Source organism: Ovis canadensis, chromosome 4, assembly GCF_042477335.2.
Source record: "Ovis canadensis isolate MfBH-ARS-UI-01 breed Bighorn chromosome 4, ARS-UI_OviCan_v2, whole genome shotgun sequence".
In the NCBI taxonomy this organism is placed as follows: domain Eukaryota; kingdom Metazoa; phylum Chordata; class Mammalia; order Artiodactyla; family Bovidae; genus Ovis; species Ovis canadensis.
The window spans coordinates 59,689,829-59,714,436 of record NC_091248.1 but is presented as its reverse complement, the minus strand read 5'-3'; the positions used below and the strand labels follow the sequence as shown (position 1 = coordinate 59,714,436).

Sequence of the window (24,608 nt, the reverse complement as noted above, 5' to 3'; positions counted from 1 at the left end):
GGTCAGTGTGATTTAAGTCCATAACCACAGTATTGAAAATATATGACAAGTCATTATCACACTTAATTCCTACAACAAGGACTGTGGTAAAGATGGGAAATTATTTCAATTAAAATATTCTTATTTCACACTGAAAGCTGAGGTGGCAAAGCTCAAATGGTCTCTTGACTCTCTTTTTGTGATAACTTAATAAGTTAGAAAGAAACTGTAACTGAATTAAATAAGACCAAAAAAAAAGAAAAAGAGGTAACAAGCTCTTTTGATTTCAGAGTCCGTCGTAGAGGGAATAATATAGTGACTTTTCTAAAAACTCTAATTATACATGAATAAGATAGATACAGCCATAAAACCAATTCAATGGACACCCCACGCTCTCTTTTTATCTACAGCATAGCTGTCAGTCAGATGGGAACTCCATTTATTTCCATGGAAATGAAGGCAGTGAGTTCAATTTTGCCACCACCCGGGATGTAGATCTTTCTACAGAGGATATTCAAGAGCAGTGGTCAGAAGAATTTGAGAGCCAGCCTACAGGGTAAGTAATTGTTATCTCCCATGCTGTGTATAGCACTTACATTTATTCCACTGGACATATTTTAAATGCATATTGTTAACTAGCAAAAGCATACTTAAGTCAATACTAGAGAGTCTTATCATGGACAAGCCAAAAGGGTACACTTATGTTAAACATTCTTTATTAAGCAGTCAATTATTTTATGCATACTAAAAATTTGTGATTGCAAATATCTATTAACTTCAGTTGAATACTTATATCTCATCTTTGTTTATGCAGCTTTTACCAGGAAAAGTTTTATTTTTGTTTTTTTCAATGTGTATAGCATATAAAATCTTTCCACTACTTTTATATTGAGACTTTCAGTTGTCTTCCCAGGATCTGAAATTTATATAGATGCTGTTACCGATTTTTAGTGGAATATGGTTTTGATCTATAACAAATTAGTTGTTTGGGGGGGGGGTAAAATTTACCATTTAGAGATTTTTAAAGAAAGGATATGAGCCTGATGTTGAAACCATGAAGATGGTTTGGTGGTAGTATTTTCTTGCTTTTCTAAACTGTGTGCCTTCTTCTGGGTCCAGTATCCCTAAGATATTTCTATTAATTGAATGCCACTTTCAGAAGTTCAAATTGAGAAAAATTAACAGGTTCAGAGAATCAAAATTCATAAAATAAGTGTGTGTTGGAATTCTAGAAATTTTCTGGTTCTCACCTGGCCTTTTTTTCTTTCTTTTTTTCAATACGTATACACTTGTAATCAGAACACCAGGTTCTTACTGTTTAGTGCATGTTTTCTGAAACCATGATGAAGGTGAATGAAATTAACATAAAATATAGTTTTCATAATGATTATGAAATAGCAATGACTTAACTGTTAACTCTCAGAAACTTTTCAAGAATACAACATTTGAGGTATTTACATATCTCTGATCTCAAAAATTCAATCAAAACTGGATGGGACCTAGGTGTCTGAGGGACCAGAGGGCCACCATGGACTTCTTGGGTTCCCCACTTCCTATGCATTGCCAAGAAACTACATTTGGACCCGATAAGAGGGAAATCTGACTGGCAGCCTGAGCTGCTGCTGCTTGACTTTCTGCTGCCACATCAGGATCTCTCACTGTTGCAAGAGAGATTTCTACTAGTACCTGCAGCCCTGCTCTTCCTGCCTCTGAAGAAAAGCCCCTGAAGAAAACTGATGCCTTGAGGGACCCCCCCCCAGGGTGTACCATTGACCTCTCCAAGCCTAGCAGTAGGCCCTTAAGGGCCTTAAATCCACAAAGTCCTTCTCTTCTGAGGTTCTTGTCACCCTTGAAGTTCCATGTCCAGTATGGCTCTGGTGTCTACTTGAAGGACCAGCAACCATTGTTTCTCTTTCTTGTGTCCAAGATCTCCCCAGGAGGCTGGCTGCTTTCCTTACACAAACAGGGCTCATTCTACTCCCTTCATAGACCATGGTGGGATCTAGAACCTTGACCATGCACCCAAGTCTTCTTTACCCACTTTCTGGAGATAAAAGACCCATCACCAGCATATCAGCTCTTTCTGACTTCTAATATAAAAGACCAATTCAGATCCCTTTCCTGACAATGCAACTTGACTGCCTATGAGAGGGTCCCAAATTTTCAAGCACCAAAGACTCATTGACCTCCACTCCTTCACCTCTCCAAGTTTGTGCTATCCATACAGCAGTGACAGGTTATTCTTTTTCAGTGAGACCTATACATCACTCAGGTAACGTCCCAGTGATATCCAGATACCCACCTCCTTCCTACTAAAGCAGAGAGAAAAACACACGTCTCCAGTGGTAACATTCTGACATGCAAACCCTTTCCTGTTTAGTTAACTGGCTAGCTAGTTAGCTATGTATCTCTTTCCTCAAAGTTCTAGTGTCCTCTTATTCTTTGGGGAAGAGATAAAGTTTATTTTTACCTATGGCCTTCATATCCATATATTTCCTCTCCCAGAATGTCCTCTTCTTTGTTTTAGCTTGTTTTATTATTAAAGGTCATCTATAGAAGAACAAAAGAATACTTTACTATATCGACTAATGGTCCGCACAGCTCTCCAGTACTAGCATTAGTGGAGACTTAGTTCAAACACACGGAAAAACCCTTTAGGAATTAAGCTTAGAAAGGAATAGATTTTATATTAAAAGAAACCAAACATACTTTAGAAAATTAATGTACTAATCCAAAAAATAACTGGCAAAAAACATATTCCAGTTAACAGATCAGACCTTCTGTTATCTCAGAGCACTAATGATATGAGAATTTGTCGTTAAACCAAACCTTTCATCTCCCAAAATAAACCAAAAGAAATAAAAGTATTTATGCTTGAAAACAGAGCTAAAGTCAACACAGACACAAGAATATCAGACCAAATTCCATTCACCGAGTGACTCACATGGTTTCTTTGGCCAATTCTCAGTGCTAAGATATATCAGGTTTTGGTCACAGTTAAGAGGCTGGTGCTTTCAAGCTGTGACATTGTCAGCAGATTTCTGTTCCAGTAACATAGAATAATGTGCTTGACAAAAGCACCTGTGTCACTGTAGTTGGAACACAATTAATTCACCTAAATTCTGAAAGCAGCTTAATTATTCTAGCAACCACACCTTAGCTTTGTTGTAGCTTTTCCCCTAGGATATCAGGCCATACTGCCCCCTCTCAGAACTACTTCATTTGTACTCTTATCTGGTGAACCAGTTATCCATGTTGCCCTTATATTATAAAAAAAGATATAAAAGGATAATGAGAGAATCTAGTACTTTCTTTGTTTTGGGATGGTGATAAATTGCTGATTTAATCCGTAATGTTGTATGTGAATGTGTGTATGTGTATATACCTTCTCCATACCTACTCACTCCTGAATGCTGCTTTATTGATCTAGGAGAGAATGCTGTTGTTGTTAATTCTTAATCAAAACTCCAGTGAAGATATCCTGTCACAATCAAATTAATGTGAAGCATTTTTACCTAGGGTAAGAACTGACAAAGAAAAACAGATTAGGATCTTGGTAGTGAAATTCTTGATGTGTTTTTTGAGCCAGATTTACTGAATATTTGTCTCGTTCTTCCCCTCACCACCCACACAGACAATTTATCATCATAAGCTCACTGCTGAAACAGACATGAAACATAGGTGTTAAATTCCCACAGTATTCAAGAGTGACCAATTGAATTGATTGAATCCTGACACTTTGAGGTCACTTTCTTTTAACACACACAAAAATAAATTATTAATATGTATATAATATTTTCATCTCTTTTAACTATGTTTTTTCTCCCATAAGAATTATGAAAGAAAAAATAGAATATGCAATCCTCTCTAATAATATCTTCAAAACATTTCACATGAATTCAAGCAAGAAAAAGTATCCACAGTCATTATGACTTTTTTTGGAACCCAGTTTCCAAATATTCCTGTTTCCGTACCATTTGAATGAAACTATTTGATCTCAGATCACAAAGATGCAAAAATTGTTTGCCTTTCACATCACAAAGCTGTATGTAGATAGGTTTATTTTAAGTGGGATTTTAAAGTTTATTTTCTTATTTTTTAGAGAAGACACATCTGTTACTTCAGCAAGATAGAAACTTTAATAGATAAACTGATAATTTATGTGAGCCTTTGTGAACTTTGGCTTAACCTTATAAACACATCATTTAATTAGCAACTACAGTATCTCACCTAGCTGAAGATGTCTTCAGGTGGGAGGGGACTTTGTAGAGAAACACATTACTAAAATATGGAATTTGTATACTTGTCATGCATGTTTTTAGCTATTCAGATAACTTTTCAAACTATCTGTTTTATTGCCTTCGCTGAAGTATTCATGTTGGAGAACCTCCACAATGTAGTGAATGTTAAGCTGTGTTTTGAAGTATAATTAATTTATAATGTTGTGTTAGGTTCAGGTATATAGCAACATGATTCAGATATATATATACATAGATAGATATATCATATATATGTGCTATATATATGATATATATGTATATATATATATTCTTTTTTCAGATTCTTTTCCATTACAGGATTACTATAAGATATTGAAAATAGTTCCCTGTACTATACAGTGGGACCTTACTGTTTATTCTATATATAATAGTTTGTATTTGCTAATCTCAAACTCCTGATTTATCCCTCCCTGCCTTTCTTCTTTGGTAATCATAGGTTTGTTATTTATGTCTGTGAGTCTATTTCTGTTTTGTAAATAGGTTCATTTGTATCACTTTTTTATATTATACATGTGTCAGTCATGTCCGACTCTTTGTGACCCCGTGAACGGTAGCCTACCAGGCTCCTCCATCCATGGGATTCTCCAGGCAAGAATACTGGAGTGCATTGCTATTTCTTTCTCCAGGGGATCTTCCCCATCCAGGGATCAAAACCTGGTCTCCCGCATTGCAGGCAGATGCTTTAACCTCTGAGCCACCAGGGAAGCCCATATTTTACATGTAAAGAATATTATATGATACTTGTCTTTCTCTGTCTGACTTGCTTCACTTAGTATAATAATCTCTAGATCCAGGTCCATCCATATTACTGCACATGGCATTATTTCTTTTTTTATGGCTGAGTAATTGAATATCAGACTATTGAATCAAGAGAGCATACTCTAGTCTTCCACAACTGCCCCAAATCCTTCGAAATTATAGAAAATGAGCAAATGAATCTGTAATGACACTCTGAAAGAAAAAAGTGTGCCCTAATTGAGCCAGGAATTAGGAGTGTTACAAAAAATGAGGAAAAAAAACAGATCTGATTAAAGGAGAAAACTATAACTTAAAATACATATTGAATGAGGCACTAAAAAAGGTATAGGTACGGAATGAAAGAGGAATCAGATGGGGCTCTGACGTCCTGCTGTGGAGATTGCTAAATAGGTGAGTCTCTCACTGCATTCAACTTCTGTGCAGGTACTTCTGCCCTTAGGAGCAAGCAGTGAATGTGAACACTTGGAATGGAGAAGCAGGACAATGCCAGGTGACTGGAAACCTCAGGGATCCCCATGGTACTCCCCACCCAAGAGCACATCGGCTCTCATTGGTGGGCATTTTTTACACCAAAACTAAGGGTGAATGGCGGATACAAATCTGAGCCAATGATCTGGAATCATCAAATCTGAGGAAAATCTACTCCATAAAAATAATTAATCAAACTATACAGCTAAGAACTGAGAAAACAGAAGTATCAGAGTAAACAAATGGAGATTTTATAATTATAGTTAATGGCCTCAGAGAGATAAGAAAGTGTACTGTATTTGTTAAGTTAAAACAGATTTTATGAAGAAAAAATAGAGATGTGAAAAATGAAAATATATGATTGTTGAAACAAATTTAATGGATTTTTCCCCTGAATATGAGCATCCGTTCAGTTCAGCTCAGTTTAGTCACTCAGTCGTGTCCAACTCTTTGCGACCCCATGAATCACAACACGCCAGGCCTCCCTGTCCATCACCAACTCCTGAAGTTCACTCAGACTCACGTCCATCGAGTCAGTGATGCCATCCAACCATCTCATCCTCTGTCGTCCCCTTCTCCTCCTGCCCCTAATCCCTCCTAGCATCAAAGTTCTCCAATGAGTCAACTCTTCACATGAGCTGGCCAAAGTACTGGAGTTTCAGCTTTAGCATCATTCCTTCCAAAGTATACCCAGGACTGATCTCCTTCAGAATGGACTGGTTGGATCTCCTTGCAGTCCAAGGGACTCTCAAGAGTCTTTTCCAACACCACAGTTCAAAAGCATCAATTCTTTGGCACTCAGCTTTCTTCACAGTCCAACTCTCGCATCCATACATGACCACTGGAAAAACAATAGCGTTGACTAGATGGACCTTTGTTGGCAAAGCAATGTCTCTGCTTTTGAATATGCTATCTAGGTTGGTCATAACTTTTCTTCCAAGGAGTAACCGTCTTTTAATTTCATGGCTGCAATCACCATCTGCAGTGATTTTGGAGCCCCCCAAAATCAAAGTCTGACACTGTTTCCACTGTTTCCCCATCTATTTCCTATGAAGTGATGGGACCCAATGCCATAATCTTCATTTTCTGAATGTTGAGCTTTAAGCCACCTTTTTCACTCTCCTCTTTCACTTTCATCAAGAGGCTTTTTAGTTCCTCTTCACTTTCTGCCATAAGGGTGGTGTCATCTGCATATCTGAGGTTATTGTTATTTCGTCTGGCAATCTTGATTCCAGCTTGTGCTTCATCCAGCCCAGTGTTTCTCATGATGTACTCTGCATAGACGTTAAATAAGCAGGGTGACAGTATACAGCCTTGACGTACTCCTTTTCCTATTTGGAACCATTGTCATTCCGTGTCCAGTTCTAACTGTTGCTTCCTGACCTGCATACAGGTTTCTCAAGAGGCAGGTCAGGTGGTCTGGTATTTCCATCTCTTTCAGAATTTTCCAGTTTTTTGTGATCCACACATTCAAAGGCTTTGGCATAGTCAATAAAGCAGAAATAGATGTTTTTCTGGAACTCTCTTGCTTTTTCGATGATCCAGCGGATGTTCGGCATAGGTAAAGAACAAATAAGTGAGCTGGAATTTTGAGTTTTGAAGTGTTTCCAAAATTTAGGATTATTGTATAGTGTGTATACTATAGTATAAAGTATGGGGGAAGAATAGCATTTCTAACATTAGAAATAATAGGAATTCCTAAAGGAGGAAGGGTCAGAGGGAATATGTGGAATGAAATATTAAAAAATAAAAATAGAAGAAAGGTTCCTGAAACTTAAAAAAGAAGAAAGAAGGGACATAGTTCCTATGAATGAAAATGTTTTGCAAGATGGATGGAAAAATATCCGGTCCTAGACCATAAGGTAGAAACTTTAGAACACAGTTGAAAGTGGAAATCTTAAATCTTTAGATGAGTTTCATTGTGCTTTCCTTGGTAACACTAAGCATAAGTTTTAAAAAATGAAGCAGTTATCTTAGTGTTCTGAGAGAGGATTATTTGGAACATTACGTTCTCCTCCAGACAAATATGATTCAAGTATTGGAGAAAAATAAAAAGCTTTTCAAACACAAGGGTTCAGAAAGTTTACTACTCCTGAACATGGAAAGAATTACCAGAAGATGTACCCATAGAAGTTAATCCAAGAGAAATATGATAGATTCAGAAAGAGTAGTGAGCAAGGAAAAAGGAAAGCTTGTAGTTCAGACTGAAAAAAAATTATTAAAATATTTAAATCAAAATGTGTAGTTAAAGCCCAGATGACCTCATTATGAAAGGTAGAAAGGAGAACTGACAAGAAGAGAAAAAGGAACTTAAATACTGCCAATATTCTTTACTTGCCTGGAGTGAGAATATAGGTCTTGGGTAACTCTTAATGTTAGTAGAAAGCTTTAAGGGTAAATAGGTGTGTTAAAGAAATTATGTTAGCCATATATAGGCTACATAACTTCTAAAGCATTAGCTTAACAGAATAAAGAGAACTTAGTCCACAAATGCCAGGAAAATGACAGAAAAATAAACAAAAAACAGAGTAAATAGAAAACAGTTTGGCATGAACCAGTCTAAGATCCCCCGGAGAGGAGAATGGCTACCCACTCTAGTATTCTTACTTTGAGTGAGAATTCTATGGACAGGGGAGCCTGGTGGGCTACAGTCCATGAGATCACCAAGAGTCAGACATGACTGAGCAATTAACACTTTCACTTTTTCAATCTAAATATATCAGTGCACAATAAACTTGAGTGAGTTATGTTCATTTATTAAGTGAGATTTTCATAGTAAGTTTTAAAAAATCAGCTATATATCTGCTATTTATGAAAGACTTAAACTAGAATAACATAAGAAGTTAAAAGTTAATGAAAAAAACTAATATACCAGATAAATGCAACAAAAGAAGCAAGGAGGCATATTAATAGCAGATTCAAACCATATAAAATAGAATTCAGATTTAAGCAATAAAAGGACTAAAAAGGAATATTTTATGCAATAATATATGAAGAGCACTTTCCACTGTGCATGACACATAACAAGCAATCAAAAAAAAATTAAAAATTGGTTGCTGTTCCATCTGTGATTACTGTTGGTAATAGGATATGACCAAAGTGGTACTCAAAGAAAAATTATACTCATAGAGACTAATAAGATATAAAAGAAATACAGACAAAATTAAATAGTCCAATAAAACCTAAGTGTGATTCTCTAAGTAAACTAATGGGAGGTCATTTTAAGAAAGACAATGTTAGTTAAAATGATAATTGGATATATTTTGAAACCATGGAATTGCTAAAATGGATCAGAGTAAACTTGTTTCAAGCTGTTAAAAGACTTCTTATTTGTTCAGGTTTGCTTTTGATGTGGGTTCTAACATTGCTTTCTATTTAAGCAAATTGTTTTTCTATTTTAAAACATAAACAGTAAATTTTCAAATAATAAAATATAAGTTCATATGATTAGGTATGCCAAAATTGTTCTGGAATTCCTTGTTTAATTTGCAGCACATTTTTAGTTTTACTTTTGGCACTGCCATTCTTGAATAACCTCTTCCCCCTCCAAACTAGCTGTCCATGTGAGCATCCAGAATACAGCAACTGTCTTCCTCTTCAAGAAAGGACTCTCCTTACTGAAGTCACAGAAAAAAGAGAATGAAATTTGAATCTTAATTCCTCACAGCTTGGAACAACATTAGACCACGATAGGATTTTTCTGTAGCGGTGTTACAAGAGGCTGCTGGCACTGAAGTGTTCAGATGCCCACTTCAGCTTGTCTTTATTCTCCATAGACTTTCTTCAGTAGTTCACCTGCTGCACACTGACCACGAGGCACTCCTGAATATTTAGGAGTTTATATGAAGGAAAAGCAGAACTCTGATACCTCAAGAAACATAGCTTGGGGTTATCGATTAATAGAACACATCTAGGAGCATTAGAAAATTGAGAATTTAATTCCTCAGCCCCATAAATTATGATAAATAATATATTTAGTGGTATATTTTGAAGTATGACAACAAAATAATGACTAGTTTGGCATATATAATAAAATATTATATAACCCATTTTTAAAGAGTTAATAATAATCTGGAGAAAGTATATATTATTAATGTAAATGAAAAAAGGCAAAATTCAAAACCATCTGTGTAATATTTTCATGACCATGTTGAAATACACATATAAAATATTAGAAATATAGTAAAATATTAATTGTTTTGTCTTCCAGTTTTCTAATAAGGAGAATATAGCTATCATCATAGAAAATAGATGAAATACCCAGAATTCCAAAACACTAGCAAGACATAGAAGGGATGCCAGAGGGCAAACAGAAAGAATAGTGTCTCAACTGCTGAACTGACTATTCCCAGTTCCCTCCAACCTCCAGTCTTAAGACTGCCATTCTGCCACCACCCACGCCCTATTAAGAGAATTGCTTTATAAATTTGTTCTGAAGAAATTATTTCAAGAAATACATTTTAAAACATCTCATCAAAGATTACAGAAAAAAATTGAGCACAGAAAATGTTTTCCTCAGGTCAGCCGTAACTTAGTCTCTGATCAGGAATTTACTGTAGAGAGACCAGAATACAACGTATTAGTTACATTTTTTAATGTCATTGCTTAGAAAAGTGGGTCATACCTGCAACTGTCTTTTAAACTTCAAAATGTCTTTCAAAATGTCTTTCTTAAATTTCAGTGCTATTCACTGGAATAAAGCCAAGAAAAAGGCAATATAAACTTAATAAAACAAATTTATATTGGCTTCCCCTTCTGGGGAGATAATCCCAAAGAATGTTACATATATCCTTGAAAACCTAAACTACATATAGGCCAACAAGAACAATCTCCATTATAGCCCCTTCCATGTCAGTTGATGCTTTTATTAAAAATTGGCCTTAAAACTATTTAAAACTCTTCAGAACAGTTTGAGCGTCTTCTTGCTATTTTCTACAAATTCTTCCCTCTATCCTACCCAGAAGAATTATGTTACCTCTGGGTTAGGATCCTTTTCACAAGATGCTTATAATGCTCCAGAGGGATTTTATTTAAGCTTTACAATTCAGGATAAGTGAATCAAGGACAGATTGACAGTCTTGAGTTAACATTGTATTAAGTGGGTCTCCTTTTTTTTTTTTAAGAGGCACATTAATTATTATTAAAGCAAAACCACTTGACCATTTAGATCACATAAGTAATAAATTTAAATGCCCAGATAGGTTTGTAGCCCAAATCTTGGACTGTACGAAAGACCCACTGATCGAAAGTACAGTTTTCTTTCAGCTGAGTATCTCCTTGCTTAGATTGATTAAGCAATTACATTTTGCATGTTGTACTGCAACTTTGTGCAAGATTGCTGCTCTGCTAATTCTAATATGAAAAAATACTCATTGTAATTTAGAATTTCATTTGAATTGCCACTTTGACTTATTTTAAAACAAAAATAGCACTACATTTTACAGGGCAGTGGGGGTGGGGAGAAAAGGAAACTAACATTATTTGAAACTGTAATATGCCAGGCGATACATCTTTTTCTCTAAACATACTCAGTCTAGGTCATATTTCTGTTTTATTGGTGAGGAAGCTGAGTGTTTTCTACCATTCTGAAACCAATACTCTTTATTAATGTTATTCCAACAAGAGTGTAAATAAAAATAATGCATGTAATAAAAACCTAAGACAAAATTGAATTTGAGTGAAATATAGCGGAACCAATTGAAGAAAAGAATTTTTAAATGCAGTTCATACAGGAAAGCCTTCAAAGAGAACTCATCCTTTACCTTCACCTAAGCTGTCATGCTGGAGGAAAAACCTATAAATGCAATGAAGGTGGAGAAGCCTTTAGTCAAAGTATACACCTTGCTAGACCTCACAGGACTTATGCTAGAGATAAGCCTCATGAATATAAATGAATGTGGAAGAATCTTTACCTATGGCACATTCCTTATTAAATATCAAAGAATTCATCCCAAATAGAGACCTTATGGATGTAATGAACTTACTCAGTCTCAGAGAATTTCTAGTAGATAAAAAAAATGTTATGAATCTGGTAAATGTAGGCTTTTATAGCCAGGCTCTATTCTATATTTTAGTTCAAGCCTAAAGTCATCAACTTTAGGTGGTTTAATATATTCTGGAAAATATAATAAAACAGATCTTCATAGATCATGTGAAAAGTTCCACTACCTTTTAGAGGCTTTTGTACCAATATTTGTAGGGAGAGGGGAAAGGTGTTTAAAATATAAGACCTCTGTTTCCTGTGTTCATATTCTTAGTATTTTCATCAATCTATGATGAAATAATTTAACTTTTCATTCTGAATTCTAACACATATAAATGAAATGTTTTTCTTCCTTTTTCTGAAAGTGATTTTCCTTTTGCAAAAGAAAAGAAATGTGTAAAGTAAAAAGTAAAAGTCTCCCAATGTGAATCCCACTCTTCACTGTTAAAATGTAGACATGTTTTCTGGTATATATTCATTCAGAAATTTTTCTGTGACCAAACAAAAATACTCTCTAGGGTCACATTTTCCTTATTAAACTTGATTTTTAAAAACGTAACAATATATTATGAATGTCTCTTCTAGTCAGTGAATATATATCATTATTTCAGAAAAGCACTGTACCAGTTTATCTATCTGGACCTCTGTTGATAGTCAAAGAATATTGTGATAGATTTTTTGTATACTTGTTAAAGTATTTCTGAAAGAGAAATTCCTAAAAGAAGAAAAAAGAAAATTAGAGAATCAGATATATACCTATACATATATATGTATATATGTAATTTTCATTTTGATAATTACTGCCAGATTGGCCTTTGAAGAATATGCATCATGAAAATGGTATTTTTAATTTCAGCTTTATTGAGATACAGTTGACATATAAAGTTGTAAGATATTTGAAGTGTCCATCATGTTGATTTGATATACATAAACATTATAAAATCTAGTTAACTAGCATATCTATCATCTCACTTTTGTTTTTCTTTGGTGAGAACTTTTAAGTTTTACTCCATATCATTCTTATTTTAATTTTTATTGGGGTACTGCTGATTTATAATATTGTGTTAGTTACAGGTGAACAACAAAATGAATCAGTTATACTTTTGTATCATTCTTAAAACTATTTAAGTGTGAGCTGATTAAAATGTAATTATATTCTCAAAGCCTTCCAAAGCAGCTAATAGGGAAGATCACCAGCTTTCCGGTTTAAAAAAAAACTTCTTTAAATTAGTTTTGCTTACAAAAAGAATTCTCTTTTTGATACAAAAAGTAGAAGGACATACACTAAAATATAAATTAAATATTATTTTGCCCTTCTACCTCTAAGGAACAAAGTTGCCTTAAGGCATTTTATTGATTATTAAATTTTTTTGCATATTCCAACTTTGCCCCATTCTATTATAAATAATAGATACCAATGTATTTATAATAAATAATGTAAGGGATTTTTTTTTAGAATTAGCCATCAAAGAATAAATATAAATTGCTATGTTGTAGAGAGTTCTTCCCTTTAGGCAGACATTCCTTCAAATGCAGTTCACAAAGAACCACATTTCCTTGGGGAAAACAATTTAAACTGTAGAGAAGTAACACTCCTTTTCAGGGAAATTGCAGTACCATCCAAGATACTGCTAAAACTATAGAGCTCTGTAAATACCACTGCTGGACTCAAAGATTTAGTTATGTTTATGAACAAGATATGTAAATGAAAAATGCAGTATGTTAAATGAGACTATTTAGCAAACAGGATATGTCTTATAATTTATACTGTTTTTATATTATAGTATAATTTGGATTTTATATATTTCTTAATGAGAAAATTAAAGCAGATTGGGAGGAGTGTCACGTATAGGTGTATTGGAGGTTGTAATTTTAGATGTCTGAGGAGGACTTCATTGAGTCAGTGACATCATCATAAATATCTAAAGGAGATTAGGGAGTCAGCCATGCTGGCTGGGCAAGAATATTCTTTGCAGAAAGAACATCAGTACAAAATCTCTGAAATACTAACATCTCTTGATTCAAATGGCATTTTCATGCCCATAAACATATTGACAATCAAATTTTTAATAGTTCATAAAAAGTTAAATTGTAACAGAAAACAAAAAAGATTTGGTTATGTCATAATTTTACTTCATGTAGTTATTATATTAAGAGAGTCAGAGACCATGCCATTTTTGTAATTGGAATAGACTACACTTTGCAACCTGACAGAGAGGGATTCTGAAGTCCGGGCAGGTGTCTGTCAGGTCCCTCAGTAGTTGATTCAGCTCTGAGACCCCCTGAAGGATACTTTGCCTCCAACTAAGCTCGAGCCAGTGTTTATACAAATTCATGAAAGAATGAGCTTGTGCCATAAGAAGCTCCTACTGAATTTTTAATTAGTGAAAGTTAATTTATTCAAAGCAGTGAGACTTTTACAAAGTGACTTTTCAGATTTCTCCCCACTTTCCTCTTCGAAGCTGACTAAATTTTTTATTTCCTTTTATTGTAATATATATTTGTATATATCTTTGTATTTATTTATTTTATTGCATATATATATAATATATTTATTTTAAGGAAAATAACCTCACTTTTGTTATCTTCAAATATATTGGGAGAAATGAAAATTGGAATAAAATGGAATATGTTTTAAAAAAGATTAAAAAGAGATAATATAAATCATGTCTCATATAACCCTGTCTGTGGTAGAAGTCATGAAAACGATTCATTTAGATTAAAAGAGTTACTTAGTTACAACTAATAATTAAGAGAAAAAGACTGCTAATCTCATTTCTCACTTGAATAAAACGTTCTTTTAATCTGTGACAATTCCATCTTTTCCAATTTAATCTTTCATTTTGAAAATACTCTAAAGCAGATGGATGCCTAAAAGGAGTCATCATATGCATCATTTATAACCTTAACTTGCTTTGTGGATCAGTAGACTGAGTGGCTTAATTGGGATAAATGGAGCAGGTAAAAGACCAATGAACCAGTGTGAAATTTTCTTGTGTGAGTGGAGAGAGGTTCCTGGTATTTACAGTAGTCTAGTACTATTAGGTGGAGAAGGAAATGGCAACCTACTCCAGTATTCTTGCCTGGAGAATCCCAGGGATGGGGGAGCCTGGTGGGCTGCCATCTATGGGGTCGCACAGAGTTGGACATGACTGAAGTGACTTAGCAGCAGCAGCAGCAGTACTATTAGGAGCTGCTTTTCCTTAAATGATTGATATAATCTGTTAAAATGCAAAGAAAACAAAAATTAACATTTTCTAAACATTTTGGTCTCAAACGGTTCAACATAATTGTCCTGGCACGGTACCCTTCTTAGAACTGCAGCTACTAAAATAACAGTGAACTAAGAAACAGAATATCTATCTCGATTTCAGAGCCAAACAGGCAGTTGGCCTTAGGTAAGCCACTTATGTCTGTGCATCCCAGTTTCTTCTGTAGACAAGTTAGTTGTGTGAAAAGCAATGACCAAATTAGACATGAGCAGAGATAAATACTAAGGAGATACAAGAGTTTTTAAATAGTAAATATTTTTATTCTTTTCTGCATATTTAAATCTCATCCCCTTTCTGAAAACTTGCTAGACTTTTGCCAGGTTGACTTTTCATTCGATAACTATTTTTAATGTGCAAAATACCATACAAGTATTTATAATATTATGGTACTATCTTTTATGATTTCCTGTTTCCTTAGTTCAAAACCGATCCCCAATCTCAACTGTTTAAGTGCGTTGAGGATAAAGGCTATTATGTAGCAGATACACTATACATATCATGCATGCTTAGTCAGCTTCAGTTGTGTCTGACTCTTTGCTACCTTTGGACTGTATTCACCAGGCTTCTCTGTCCCTGGGATTCTCCAGGCAAGAATACTGGAGTGGGTTGCCATGGCCTCCTTCAGGGGATCTTTCAAGCCAGGGATCGAACCCGTGACTCCTAGAGCTCCTGCATTGCAGGCAGATTCCCTACCACGGAGCCACCAGGGAAGTCACACTATACATTGCGTTGATCAAATTTTTCTCCACAGAAAAACTGTAATAGTGAAAAGAATGTGTTTAGAACTTTGTTTAGGAGCTTCCCTGGTGGCTCAGTAGTAAAGAATCAGCCTGCAATGCCGGAGACCTGGGCTTGATCCCTAGGTCAGGAAGATACCCTGGAGAAGGAAATGGCAACCCACTCCAGTATTCTTACCTGGAAAATCCCATGGAAAGAGAAGCTTGGCGGGCTTCTGACATGACAGTCTGACATGACTGACCGACTAACACTATCCCTTTCATTTTCATTACCTAAAACCTGTAGTGCCACATCTTTGTTGTTGTTGTTCAGTTGCTAAGTCATGTCCAACTCTTTGCGACCCCATGGACTGCAGCACACCAGGCTCCTCTGTCCTCCACTATCTCCCAAAATGTGCTCAAATTCATGTCCGCTGAGTTGGTGATGCTGTCTAACCATCTCATCCTCCACTGCCCTCTTCTCCTTTGCCTTCAATCTTTCCCAGCATCAGGGTCTTGTGAGTCTGCTCTTCACATCAGGTGGCCGAAGTATTGGAGCTTCAGCTTCAGCACCAGACCTTCCAATGAATATTCAGGGTTGATTTTCCTTAGGATTGACTGGTTTGATCTTCCTTAGGATTGACTGGTTTGATCTCCTTGTGTCCAAGGAACTCTCAAGAGTGTTCTCCAGCACCATAGTTCAGAAGCATCAATTCTTCAGTGCTAACCTTCTTTCTGGTCTAGCTGAATGCAGAGTTCCAGAGAGTAGCAAGGAAAGATAAGACCTTCTTAAATGAACAATGCAAAGAGATAGAGGACAGTAATAGAAAGGGAGACTAGAGATCTCTTCAAGAAAATTGGAGATACCACATCTTTATTTCAGAATTATTTATTACTAAGTAAATATTCCTCATTAAAAATAAAATGTTATACTCTGTAAAGCTTTGACTTAATATTCTAACTGTTAGTGTTTGTCATTTTTTTAAAGGTGGGACATCGTGGGAGCTGTCATTGGTACAGAATGTGGAACAATAGAATCAGGTTTATCAATGGTCTTCCTCAAAGATGGAGAGAGGAAAATATGTACCCCTTACCTGGACACTACTGGTTACGGGAACCTGAGGTTTTACTTTGTTATGGGTAAGTACATTTTGAACCAATTTTATTGTTCAAAATAGGGCAAATTCTAGACCATCACCTATTCCTGAGGAAGTAGGTTGTTTGTTGTCTACACTATAAAATAAAACTTCATGAACTATAAGTACTACTGGTTGGGTAAAATTGGTGCTCACATCTGCCTCATACCAGCCCTGCTGGAACCATCCTGAACAGAAGCTAGTCTTGTTCTTACATGACTATACCTAAAGACAAAATGCCTTAAAACCTTCTTTCCACATCTACTGCAGTGGTCATAGCTGAAAAGACAATGAGAGAGAAGCTAAGAACAAAGTAACTCTTTTGTCCAGAGCCTCTAGCCTCTCCAAAATACAGTCAAACAAGTGAATCATTTGTTTTAACTGGTTATCTCATCACTGCATAACTGTTTTGTTGTGGGAAGCTAAGAAAGAAGCAATTAATAATACTTTTTTATACTTTAATAATATTCTCTACTTTATAATATGGTGGTAAGCACAGAAAAAAAGTACTTTTAAAGTGTTATTTTTCTTCAGATGATTGCAGAGCAAATAAATAGTTAAAAATTTAGAAAAATACCCAAGGAGGAATTAGGGGTTGAAATGTGTGTCCTCTCAAATTTATCATTTTTGTCAGCAAGAGCCACAGCTACATACTCTCACTGGATGTCGTTCCAAAAATGTGAGTAGGTGTCACATGCCTTCTTTGTTAAATGACTGGAAAAGCACAGGCCACACCTGGAAGTGAAACAGGAAATAAACATTGTTTACCTTTGACCTTACTAGCAAAGATGTCAGTTCATCAGGACAAACAAGCCTCCCAAGTCTAGGCTTCTGCACTGGCCATTATTTCTCACATTCCTCACTTCCTACAGCTTAGAGTGGCAAAGCAGACTTCCAGTTGTATCATGTTGTCAGATACATTGCCTGTGTGATGGTACCTCATTTTCAGTAATGATCCATTTGATTACAAAGATGTTGTGGATATAAACCATAATAATGTAATCTTCCTGCCATAAAGATATCCTCACCTTGACTCTGAAATGAATCGTATAAAGACCCAGACCTCAGTTTCTTAATTTTTTTAAAATTTTAAAGAGAATAAATTTTAATTTTTCTTTTTTAGAAAGAAATTTTAAGAATTTAATAAATTAATTTCCTTTAAATAATTAGAATTCAAACAAGCTCTCAGTTTATTAAGACTGATTCCTGGGAAATGTTAAGAACCACTCCCCATCCAGCAAATTATAATAAACATTTAATATGCCAGTCTAACTTAAATATTTTCCCTTTTTCATATTTTCATTTTTTACATAATATTTTTTAATTCTTCATTTTTTCATAGTAAATTATGGTAAATCAACCCAGTACACTGCCTTTGTATAAGAGATGTCATCTGTGTATAACAGATCAAATTATCTTTAATTCTTTCTAGGACAAAGCAGATTATTAATGAATTGATTAAATTACATTGACTCTAAGGAAAACATTCACTTGAATGGGCCCAAAGTGCATTATCCCAAATAAAAGCTCTCCATTCAATTAAAAAATTTAATGAATTCCTATTGAACGTAGAACACTGAGCTAGCATACATGGAGAGTACAGCTAGAGAAAATAATGCCACCTAAATCACAGAGTTGCTGATCAGTGAGTTGCAAAGTCCTCAAATGGTGTCTAATAAATAATTAAGACTCAATGTATTTTTGGTTTTTTGTGTATAAAAATTACTTTGAGTTCTTGTCCACAAATAACATCTAACTATGAAAAAGATTCAGTTGGGCTGTAATGGAATGAAAATGTTACAGAAGTGCAAAGGAAGATCTGGATATTGCCATGGAGATGAGATTAGGATAAAGCTTTGTGAAATAGATGGTATTTGAACTGGGCCTTTAAGGTTTAAGCTAAGCCAGCATTTTGAGCAAAAGCACAAATATAAAGGTACATGACGTGTTTAGTGCTGGCTGATTTTCCCAGTATAGTTGAAAGGAAAGATATAAATTGGAACTAGAATCCTAAACTGAAGCCAGAGAAGTGACTGACTTTAATATCATACTGAAGAATTTGGATTCTCTTACTCTAGGCAACATGGAGCTGTCAGATAATTTCTGTCAGTTCTATAAAATATTCTCATCTTTGTTTTAGAAATGTAATTCTGGCATAGAGTGAAGGAAAGACTGAAACAATCAGAAATTAGAAGATAGAATACCACGTAGGATAGGGTTGCCAGATTTATTGGGGGGTCACTACGAACAAAGCTAGTGGAGGTGATGGAATTCCAGTGGAGCTATTTCAAATCCTGAAAGATGATGCTGTGAAAGTGCTGCATTCAATATGCCAGCAAATTTGGAAAACTCAGCAGTGGCCGCAGGACTAGAAAAGGTCAGTGTTCATTCCAATCCCAAAGAAAGGCAGTGCCAAAGAATGCTCAAACTACCACACAATTGCACTCATCTCACACACTAGTAAAGTAATGCTCAAACTTCTCCAAGCCAGGCTTCAGCAATACATGAACTGTGAACTCCCTGATGTTCAAGCTGGTTTTAGAAAAGGCAGAGGAACCAGAGATCAAATTGCCAACATCCACTGGATCATGGAAAAAGCAAGAGAGTTCCAGAGAAACATCTCTTTCTGCTTTATTAACTATGTCAGAGCCTTTGACTGTGTGGATCACAATAAACTGTGGAAAATTCTGAATGAGATGGGAATACCAGACCACCTGACCTGCCTCTTGAGAAACCTGTATGCAGGTCAGGAAGCAACACTCAGAACTGGACATGGAACAACAGACTGGTTCCAAATAGGAAAAGGAGTACATCAAGGCTGTATATTGTCACCCTGCTTATTTAACTTATATGCAGAGTACATCATGAGAAATGCTGGGCTGGAAGAAGCACAAGCTGGAATCAACCTCAGATATGCAGATGACACCACCCTTATGGCAGAAAGTGAAGAGGAACTAAAAAGCCTCTTGATGAAAGTGAAAGAGGAGAGTGAAAAAGTTGGTTTAAAGCTCAACATTCAGAAAACGAAGATCATGGCATCTGGGCCCATCACTTCATGGGAAATAGATGGGGAAACAGTGGAAACAGCGTCAGACTTTATTTTTCTGGGCTCCAAAATCACTGCAGATGGTGACTGCAGCCATGAAATTAAAGGACGCTTGCTCCTTGGCAGGAAAGTTATGACCAACCTAGATAGCATATTGAAAAGCAGAGACATTACTTTGTCGAAAAAGTCCGTCTAGTCAAGGCTATGGTTTTTCCAGTGGTCATATATGGATGTGAGAGTTGAACTATAAAGAAAGCTGAGCACCGAAGAATGGATGCTTTCTAAATGTGGTGTTGGAGAAGACTCTTGAGCGTCCCTTGAACAGCAAGGAGATCCAACCAGTCCATCCTAAAGATCAGTCCTGGGTGTTCATTGGAAGGACTGATGTTGAAGCTGAAAGTCCAATACTTTGGCCACCTGATGCGAAGAGTTATTTCATTGGAAAAGACCCTGATGGTGGGAAAGATTGAGGGCAGGAGGAGAAGGGGACGACAGAGGATAACATGGTTGGATGGCATCACTGACACAATGGACATGGGTTTGGGTGGACTCTGGGTGTTGGTGATGGACAGGGAGGCCTGGAGTGCTGTGGTTCATGGGGTCGCAAAGAGTTGGACATGACTGAGTGACTGAACTGAAATGAGACTGAGATACTTATTTAAATTTGAATTTCAGATAAACAACAAGTAACTTTTTGTATAGGGATTGGTCATGCAAAGTATTTTAGCTGGCAGCCCTAAATTATGGAGGCTATTGCACTGATCCAAGCAGCAAAGAAATTACAGTGATGGTGGCAATAATGTGAAGGAGGGACAGATATAGAATAACTGGAGAAGAGTCAACTGAAGTTCATGCTCAGCTGACTGGGGATGGTGAGAGCAGTCTTGGAGCGGACACAGATTTTTCTGTAGGATGATTGGAAGAATGATGCCATTTCCCAAAATTGCTATTTTCAAAAATAATAATTATGGTAAAGGGAAAATGTGGAGTAGAGGGTTTTATATTATTAGATATGTTGAGGTTCAGGGTTCTGGAAGGCGATATAAGCCCAGAAATTCTACTCAGCGTCTAAATCAGATTTGAAAGTTGTCAGCATGCAGGTGATAACTGGAGCCACTAAAGTCACTGTGCTCTCCCAAGCAGGAGACAGAGTAGGACATGAAAACTCTGTAGGGAGAACCCTCATCTAGGTGTAGGTAGAAGGACAAGGAGAGACAAAGTATACTGAGAAAAAGCATAAGGAAATGCAGAAAGAAGTCATGATTCAAGGGGAGAGAGTGGTTCAGGGGTGGGATGACTGGGAGGTGATCAGCAGTGGAGGAATCCCACAGAGACAAATAGCAACCCAGACAGGCAGAGAGCCCACCAGTGATTCCTCATGGTATGGTGCCTGGGAAGCCAAAGTAGATAGAGCTAAGAGAAATAGAGATGGCTCACTGACAGAGATCTGCTCTTTCGAGAAGTTCATTGGTAAACACATGGAATGGGGTCTGATCTTGAGAAGGTAGAATCCAGCAAAGATGTGTTTGGATTAGGATAGGGTAGGATAGGCTAGGACAGGATAACAGCAGGATAGGTAGGATAAGACTGGATACTACAGGAAAAGACTTAAAGACTTTGGTGAAAGTGAGAGTGTTAGTCCCTCAGTCGTGTCTGGCTCTTTGCAACCTCATAGACCAGGCTCCTCTGCCCATGGGATTCTCCCAATAAGAATGCTGCATTGGGTTGCCATTCCCTTTCCCAGGGGATCTTCCCCAAGGTCGTCCACATTGCAGGTGGATTGTTTACCATCTGAACCACTAGAAAAGAATATGAGAAGAGATTTAAGATATGATAGACAGTTTATAAGTAACCCCTTACTAAGTATTGTACCTTAGGAAAATCAGTAGCCAATTGTTAATCTAGAACAGATCACATTCCCTTCTTCTCAGACACTGCCTACGTTTCCTTCCTGGTTTCATCCTTTGGCTCATATCAATCTGCTATGACTATCATTCCTGGAAAATTTGCTGTACTTTTTAAGTTTGGTTCACGGACTGTTTCCTTTATTCACACGTTCTCAAATTCATTGAGGACTAGTATCCAGCACTGTTTTTAGAGCCAGAATTCAGTGATGATGACAAAAGTAACCTAATATACATCATTCGTTTGGGGTTTTTAAATTTTCTTTATTTATTTCTTCAATAAATATATACTAAGCATCTCCTATGGAGAAGGTGATGGCACCCCACACCAGTACTCTTGCCTGGAAAATCCCATGGATGGAGGAGCCTGGTAGGCTGCAGTCCATGGGGTCGCGAAGAGTCAGACACGACTGAGTGACTTCACTTTCCCTTTTCACTTTCATGCATTGGAGAAGGAAATGGCAACCCACTCCAGTGTTCTTGCCTGGAGAATCCCAGGGACGGGGGAGCCTGGTGGGCTGTCGTCTATGGGGTCACACAGAGTCGGACGCGACTGAAGTGACTTAGTAGCAGCAGCAGCAGCAAACATCTCCTATATATCCTACTCTCTTATTCTACACTTGTATTTCTTTTCTCTGAATTTTGGCTGCAGTTATGGCAACACAACACACTTGATTGCTAATTATCATTCTTTCACATATGTTATTAGTTACTTGCCAAATTACAGACTTTTTGAGGTCAGGGCTCAATTGAACCTTCAGGTCCAATATCCTGCACACGGTAAATAACAAAATCACATTCTTAATGTAAAAAAAAAGTCTTAAAAAGCTGTTAATACTTAAAACAGGATTTAAAATATTTTAAAACTTAACTGTCCATCTAGTTTCTATTGAAATCTTCTGTACTTTAATTGCTGTACAAAACGCCTCTTGAGTCATACCTTTCCACAATACATCAAAGTGAATGAAGCTGAAGAAGAATCTGTATCTTTCTGAAGGAGCTGCTGTCACTGAAACTTCACAGAACTGATAAATTGCCCCCAGAGGGATCTTTCAGATAAAGTCTGTCATCGTTTTAAAGTCTTGGCTCCTTTTGGACTTTCTTCTTCTGTCATTCTGGGCTGGATGAAACTCCCACGTGGGTTTCTATTCTCTCTGAAAGGCAGATGCAGTTCACGAACTGTTCTTGAGAGAGCAGAGAGGGTTTACAGGGAACAAATTAATGAAATTAGAGAGAACTGATGGTTCAGTTCCTGTGTCTCTAGATGTGGTGCTTTAAACCCATAATGCCTGTGACCTTTCACCTTTTTTGTTCTTTTTGGTAAGTCTTTTATATTGGCTCAATAACCAGTTTTTAAAAAGATAATTGCATTTTCATGTAACTCTTTCCCCCTACCTGCCTAGACTATCCTGTAGAATGGCTTGGTTAACTGTATTTACTATAACCTTGAACTGTGCAATGATATGCAAAAACATAATATCAGATGTCAAAATCATGATCTTCTCTTTACAGGTTGTTGCCCTTGAATAATATACATCTTTTAGAATGAGGTCTACATTATCAGTGTATCTGGCTTCTCTATTCTCAGTTCAGATTACTTAGCTCAGTAAATATTTGTTATATGGGAAGTTGCATATGTCTAACAGATGTAACATGCTAAATTTAACAAATACCAATACCCAAGTTTCTTGTGTTATCATGTACTTTCTTATACTGGTCCTTGGGATTTTCCAGGCAAGAATACTGGAATGGGTTGTCATTTCCTTCTCCAGGGGATCTTCCCAACCCAGGGATTGAACCCAGGGCTCCCACATTGCAGGCAGATTTTTTGCTGTCTGAGCCACCAGGGAAGCCCCACACTTGCTTACACTTAAGTTACATATGTCTGACAGATATAATGTGCCAGTTTTAACAAATACCAACACCCAAGGTACTTCTGTTATCATGTTCTTTCTTATACTGGTCAGGTTCTAACTTCCTTATTTAACATCACATTTTAGTAATACTACCCAAGACCAGATCCCAGTTATCCAGGTTGAGTTTAAACCAGACATTTGCAATAAACGACACTTTATTTATTTATACAGATGGTGAGTCTCATCCATTATTTATTGACTTTACTAGGTTAACTCTTAAAGGGTAATCTTATTCTGGAGTTTTTGAGTTTGCTTTTTGTGTCACTGTAGAGTATTAGGGACAAAAATTTCCTGTGGATAAAAATTAAGATTAATAGTGATTGATTTAAGAACTGGAAGAGATTTTTCTCAAAAGATAATAACAATAAAATTAGAAATTAATATTATAAATTTGGGGCCTTGGGGCTAGAATGTTTGCCAGGAAATCTGTGTCGCCACTCCTGCTATTATGTTTGGTATTGTTATGAAGCATAATGGTGGGTGGGGAGAAGTTTCTGGTTAGACAAGTAATTCTTTAAAATCCAGGTTAAGCAGACAGTTGATAGAAGCCGCAAGAATAAAGGTTATTGGCCCAATGCAATAGTGAAAGAAATAGAGGGTCAGAGTTTAAAACTTAATATCAACTCCTGGTTCTTCCACCAGCTAGTTAAATGATCTTCAGTTTCAGGTACTTGCATGATTAATCCAGTTGCATCATCAGAATAATCTTAATCACCTCTCAAAGTCTAACTTTATATCGTTTCATATGACTGTGAAGTAGTGTGATAGGGAATAAACTACTCTTCAAACAATCAAATGAGGTACCAAAAGTAAAAATGTAAAATGAGTTGTATCTAAAATAAAAATACTTAATATGTACTAAAATATTAAAGGTACTACATGTAACCATTTAAGTAACACTACCTCAGTAATCCTTGATTCAGTGACTCACCACACTTTTTAAAAATCATAATCAATAGTTTCTGAACTTTGACCACAAAGACCTCAAATATAAGACAGTAACAGTTTATTAAAAAGCAGAGCACATTTATTTAATGGCAGTTAAAATATGGACCTGTAGTCACAGTTTGTTGCAGACTATTGTTTGTGTAATCACCCAAATAATAATAAATACTTTGGTAAATAGTTACTTCGGCCTTCAAAAATGTC

At 36.2% G+C, this 24,608-nt stretch overlaps 1 protein-coding gene across 1 annotated transcript in view; it reads left to right on the top strand.

Annotated features, from left to right (window-relative positions):
- The window catches only part of RELN (reelin), a 538,096-nt gene that overhangs the window by 320,775 nt on the left and 192,713 nt on the right, over positions 1–24,608 (top strand). The window contains exons 11-12 of the mRNA XM_069587839.1: positions 390–535; positions 16,446–16,597. Of these exons, the coding sequence (XP_069443940.1) occupies positions 390–535; positions 16,446–16,597 (298 nt within the window). The remainder of the gene's footprint in view (positions 1–389; positions 536–16,445; positions 16,598–24,608) is intronic.